Source organism: Triticum urartu, chromosome 5A (assembly GCF_056163025.1).
Source record: "Triticum urartu cultivar PI428250 chromosome 5A, HENAU_Tu73, whole genome shotgun sequence".
Lineage (NCBI taxonomy): Eukaryota > Viridiplantae > Streptophyta > Magnoliopsida > Poales > Poaceae > Triticum > Triticum urartu.
Genome location: NC_141877.1, coordinates 101,246,263 through 101,252,104, shown reverse-complemented (window position 1 = coordinate 101,252,104; position 5,842 = coordinate 101,246,263). Strand labels below are relative to the sequence as shown.

The window sequence follows — 5,842 nt, the reverse complement described above, 5'->3', positions numbered from 1 at the left end:
TGAACATACAACCTGCAAATCACCGTGTTCAAATTGGGCACTCTTGCGTGTTCATTTGCCATATTTAGGGGATTATGTGCATTTCCTAGGCATTAATGCGCATAATTCAAGTTCAAACAATTGATGCATGAAAGGGTCCACAAGAACGGCCTAGAAAACCGTGCTCGTGCCATTTAGTAAATTCTCATGCCTTTTACAAGGAATGGACAGATTTTTCGATGAAATGTGTGGCAATAGTCAACCACAAATATTTGTTTGTTGGGTTTTTAACAATAGAAAAAATTAAATAAATACTTAAAAAACATGACGCCTGATATGGTGCCATGGTATGACCTCGCCATGCCCTGGTAATAATTTGAGAAGGTTTGGCTTATGTCGTCATGCACGCCCTTCATAAATCGAACCATCACAGAGGAAGTTCCATGCTTTCGAGAGGGAAATCCTCAAGATTGAAAGAGAATCCAAATTTTCTTCATTCTTTGCCCTGGAGTTTTTTTTCTACGATGAACATACACCCTGCAAATCACCGTGTTCAAATTTGGCATTTTTCCGGGCTCATTTACCATATTTAGGGGATTATGTGCATTTTCTAGGCATTTAGTGCATATAAATCCAATCCAACTACAGGTGCACAGGTGTGATGTCAGGGACGTGGATTGCCATTCGATCGCAGCGCATCCAACGGTGCACACACGCGATCCGCGTGGCTGGGTTTCGGCCAATCATAACGCAACACACAATAGGCTCAGCGCACACTATTTCCGGAAGCGACTGAGATGAAACGTGTGCGATAATGAACGAGCAAAAGTTTAAGGGAAGGCAAATTTCTATTGTCGTTTGTCGTTGAGCTCTTGTATACCACCGCACTGTACGGCTGCCCGGCCCCTCCATCCCAGAGCTCTCTCCAGGCCTTGTCCATGGCACCATGGCGCACAGTAACTGGTAAGGAAGCGATGGCATCCCGCCGTGCCGCGTTCCTCCCCGCCCATGACTGCACACATGGTAAGGAAGAGATGGCATCTCACCGTGCCGAGTTCATCGCCGCCGGCGGCCAGACAGTTACATGGGCGGACTTTGAGGCTGCCATGGCCGAATGGGTGGTGGATCTAGAGGCGGCCAAAGCCGCACAGAAGGAGCGGAAAAGGCAGAAAGTAGTCAAGAAAAGAGAGTCCCGCCGCCGCAAGAAAAAAGGGGCCGCACGCCGTGGTGAGGAGAGCTTGGCGGAGACCGAAGCACGATGAGCTGCCACCTACAAGGCCGGGAAGGAGAAGCCGGCGTCTGGCCAGCATGCCCTGATGGCAGCATGTGAGAAGTAGTTTAAGTTTGTAGTATTAGAGCAAATTACCAGTAGTACTTTAAGTTTGTAGTATTAACATACAATGTCGGTAAGAACATCCTTTGAGGGCTTTGAGCGTTGATTAGCATGTGTGCCCGTGTGCGTTTTTTGCGTTAATCATTAGAAGATCACAAAACACACGGTTTCTATGCCGTAACTGTCTGCGTTTTTTTGCGTTAATGACCCAAAAGTTAGTTGCCTATGCAATATTCCTAATAAACCAGGCGTACCATTGACCGAAAAAATCAAGTACACATGTACATTTTTTGGAGACGGGATCTGCCAACTTTCTTTTTTCTCGCACACAAGTATTTTACGCGCTTCGTCTGCGTTGTGTGTCCCCCCCCCCCCGCCCAAGTTTCAAGTTTCGCATCGAAATTTTCATTAGGTGCACGATTTTAGAATTTATTCCTCCAACCACATCCCCATCCCCTTAGTATCCCCCCTCCCTCGCCCCTCCCCCTACCGGCATCTCAAACCGCCGCTGCCGCCGCAACCACAACTTCAACCACATCTACGTTCTGCTCGGATCCAGTCAGGTAACCCACCGATCTCTATCACATCCCCGGCCTGATTGCTTAAATGGCGCCTATGAAACATCCTCATGCCTCCAAATCCCCCCCCCACCGGGAGCTGATGGCGGTCCATGGTGCGATGGCCGCTGTGCGTGTTGACCCGGAGGACTACCTTGTCTCCGCTGCCGCCGCCGACATGGTGCAGGCTTTGGCCCAAATGAAGTCCCCCAGCGACTACCCCCAGGACTTAACAGGTAAGATCTGACCAGCTAAATCTTACCAATACCACTTGCAATGACTATGATTTGTATGGTTGATGTATTAAGCATGTTCGTGCCTTGTTTATTTCAGTACTGCACACTGTGTGATGTTCAAATATTACTGTGTCCAGCTCAATTTCACCAATACCAGCAACAAACCTACAATACATGACTCTGGATATCACTAGAGATGCTGCCCATTTGCTATTTTTAGTGGATGCTAACCCTGTTGTACTTAACATGCCTATCCATGTACTTACGCAGGGTCATAACGACCGATGCTTTTGTTTGCTGTTGAGGTGAGCCGCATCCCATGTCTTACAGTATTTCACATAATTTGTGCAATTGCAGTTTAACTTCTACCATTTACTGGTTGCATGTAGGTACACATGTCAGTGGCACTGATCCACACTTCGACCAGGAGGAACAGCTCGCCTCCGCTGTCGCTGACTTTGGGCGAGCTCTGGCCAAGATGAAGTGCCCCAGCAACTACCTCTCAGGACTTGCCAAGTATGTACTCACCAGTTCAATCTTACCAATACCCGTTGCACTTAATGGCTATGTTCTATACGGTCGATGTATTAAGCATGTTTTAGTAAACATGCCTAACACGTTTTTGCTACTTTCCCTACCTTTTTATAGACATCTGGGCCATTCTCTGCTCTGGCAGCACCTGCCTTGTGATGTTTAACTATGCCAATTGCATTTTTATCAGTACCGGTTTCAATGTCTATTAAGCTTGTTGCAATTAACAGTTGAATCCATTTTTAAATAGTTGTATTTCAATGGTTACAAACTTACAAAACATGACTTAGGATGTTGTTAAGCCTATTGCAATTAACAGTTGTATCCATTTTTTAATCTGTCCATTTGCTACCATGCTACTCTCCGCAATGAAGATATACTAGAGACGCTGCCCCATTTGCTATTTTTGGTGGATGCTAACCCTGTTTTACTTAACATGCTTGTCCATGTACTTACGCAGGGTCATAACGGCCGATGCTGTTGTTTGCCATCAAGGTTAGTTGCATCCCATGTCTTAGAGTATTTCACATCATTTGTGCAATTGCAGTTTAACTTCGACCATTTACTGGTTGCCTGTAGGTACACATGTCAGTGGCACTGATCCACGCTTCGACCCGGAGGAATAGCTCGCCTCCGCCGCCGCTGACTTTGGGCGGGCTCTGGCTAAGATGAAGTGCCCCAGCAACTACCTCTCAGGACTTACCAAGTATGTACCCACCAGTTCAATCTTACCAATACCAGTTGCAATTAAAGGCTATGTTTTGTACTGTCGATGTATTAAGCATGTTGTAGTAAACATGTCTAACACATTTGAGCTATTTCCCTACCTTTTTATAGATAACTGGTCCATTATCTACTCTGGCAGCACCTGCTTTGTGATGTATAACTCTGCCAATTGCATTTTTATTAGTACCGGTTTCAATGGCCATTAAGCCTGTTGCAATTAACAGTTGTATCCATTTTTAAAGAGTTGTATTTCAATGGCTACAAACTTACAAAACATGAATTAGGATGTTGTTAAGCCTGTTGCAATTAACAATTGTATTCATGTTTTAATCCGTCCCTTTGCTACCGTGCTACTCTTTCAAAATGAAGATATCACTACAGATGCTGCCGTTTTATTACCATTTGCTATTTTTGGTGGATGTTAACCCTGTTGTAGTTAACATTGGCTTTCCATGTACTTACACAGGGCTACAATGGGCAATGTTGTTGTTTGCCATCGAGGTTAGCTGCATCCCATGTCTTATACACCATCTATTCCTAAATAAAAGTATTTTAGAGATTCCTATATAGACTACATCAGGAGCAAAATGAGTGAATCTAGATTCTAATCTAAACTATATCTATAATTCTATATGCATCCGTATGTAGTTCATATTGAAATCTCAAAAAAAAACTTGTACTTAGGAACATAGGTAGTTGTATTTTACATCATTTGTGCAATCTCAGTTTAGCTTCTAACATTTACTGGTTGCTTCTAGGTACATATATGAGCGGTATTGATCCATGCTTCGATCCCTTCTGCGTATGGGGCAATGAGATATTCATGCACAAGCGTCAAGTGTTGAAACTAAGGAAGATTGTTAGGCAAAAGAAACGGGTGATTGGAATTAAGCTCTTTATTTACACTTTGTCAAAGACAACAATGAACTTTAGGATGGTAAGTAATGTGTGGCCTTTCCCCCCTGCCCACAACAAGTTACTCTATTAGTCCTCAGTATCTGATATTTTTTCTCTTTTCAGTGGTTCCCGAAGTTATTTACCGGTGATTACCTTGCAAACTACATGACCGAAGTGGAGGCAAATAAGGTTAAAGTATATAATTCATGCTACCATGATAATGCTCTAGAAGTCTTCCTGAAGGTGGTGAAGGATGGGCGGGCGATCATCACAAGGGGTTGGACAAAAGTGGTTCGTGCCTATGGCATGCAGGAAGGCACATTATGGGCATTCCGCTTCTTCAAGACCGTCGGCAGTCAAAATGATCTACACTTGTCTCTTCACCTTTACCTCCTTTAAATATTGTGGTTCATCATAGTTAATTGCTGCCTAATCCTGTAATTATTGAACATATTGTACTGGCAACTTTATTTATGGATTCGTTGTTGAACCATTGTGCTGAGAATTTGAATTGCACATTTCATACTTCAAAATTTCCAATTAGAACAATAAATTACAGGTAAAAATAAAAAGAGAACAGATGGTCATGGAACTTTGCAAACGGTTCTGGCAGTAAAAGCGCTTGTGATGGATAGCCCAATGCCACACAGTTTTCTACATCAAATCGTGTGTGATGTAGTTAATGAAAGCAAACAGTTAACCAAGGCAGACCGTGTGTGATAGTTACACCTTTCACACACGAGCGTATACATAAAACCGTGTGGGATGTACATCCGAACGGAAACATCCTCCCTGGATTGACTGTGTGGGATGTACATAAGAATGGAAACGTGTTCCTTGGATTGACTATGTGTGATATACAAACGAACGGAAATGATTTTCTGGGATTCACCGTGTGGGATGTACATACCTACGGAAATGATTGGGTTTCGATGCCTCACCCGATCGCACACGGCCCCAGCCTGGGTCCCAGGAGGGCCTATCCCCGACGATTTCTGGGTCGTGTGGGAAGGACACCCTATCGCACACACTCACTTGGCGACGGTTCCAAATGTCGTTGCGGAAAGGGGTTAAAAACCGTTTGTTTAGGACCGACGCGCACGAGTGATAACTCACATATCACATCAACATATCTCAAAACTATTACTAAGAATCAAGTTTAGTTTGTCCAATGATCTTCATGAAAGTTTTTATTATATCCTTATTGAATATCTATCACTTTGGGACTGATTTTTATGTGTTGCTTTTGGCAAGCTCAAACAAATATAAGTGAAGATCATGAGCATAATATTTCTTTCTTTCTCTCAAATTAATTTAAGTCAAACAAGAGATAATTTCTTGAAAATTTTACTAACTCTCAAATAAATCTAAGCGAAGCAAGAGAGCATTTCTTCAAAAATACTAAAGCACACCATGCTCAAAAAGATATAAGGGAAGCACTAGAGCAAGTCCATAGCTCATTAAAAAATGTAAGTGAAGCATAGAGAGCAATTCTAACAAGTCATGACATAATTTTGGCTCTCTCAAATAGGTGTGTCCAGCCAGGAATCAATACTTAATACACAAAATAAAGAAAGCAAAGA

The 5,842-nt window shown here is 43.1% G+C and overlaps 1 protein-coding gene across 1 annotated transcript; it reads left to right on the top strand.

Annotated features, from left to right (window-relative positions):
- The first annotated feature begins 3,835 nt into the window (after nucleotides 1-3,835).
- On the top strand, nucleotides 3,836-4,658 carry LOC147970467 (uncharacterized). The gene is made up of 3 exons (XM_087522719.1): nucleotides 3,836-3,863; nucleotides 4,121-4,299; nucleotides 4,383-4,658. The coding sequence occupies exons 1-3, from the start codon at nucleotides 3,836-3,838 to the stop codon at nucleotides 4,656-4,658; spliced, it is 483 nt and encodes a 160-aa protein (XP_087378845.1).
- Nucleotides 4,659-5,842: the final 1,184 nt, after the last annotated feature.

Excerpts from the sequence above, each read along its gene's own strand:
- LOC147970467 (XM_087522719.1), top strand. The coding sequence starts at position 3,836 with ATGGGCAATGTTGTTGTTTGCCATCGAG. Across the intron at positions 3,864-4,120 it reads TGTTGTTGTTTGCCATCGAG|GTACATATATGAGCGGTATT; the intron begins GTTAGCTGCATC and ends GGTTGCTTCTAG. Across the intron at positions 4,300-4,382 it reads CAACAATGAACTTTAGGATG|TGGTTCCCGAAGTTATTTAC; the intron begins GTAAGTAATGTG and ends TTCTCTTTTCAG.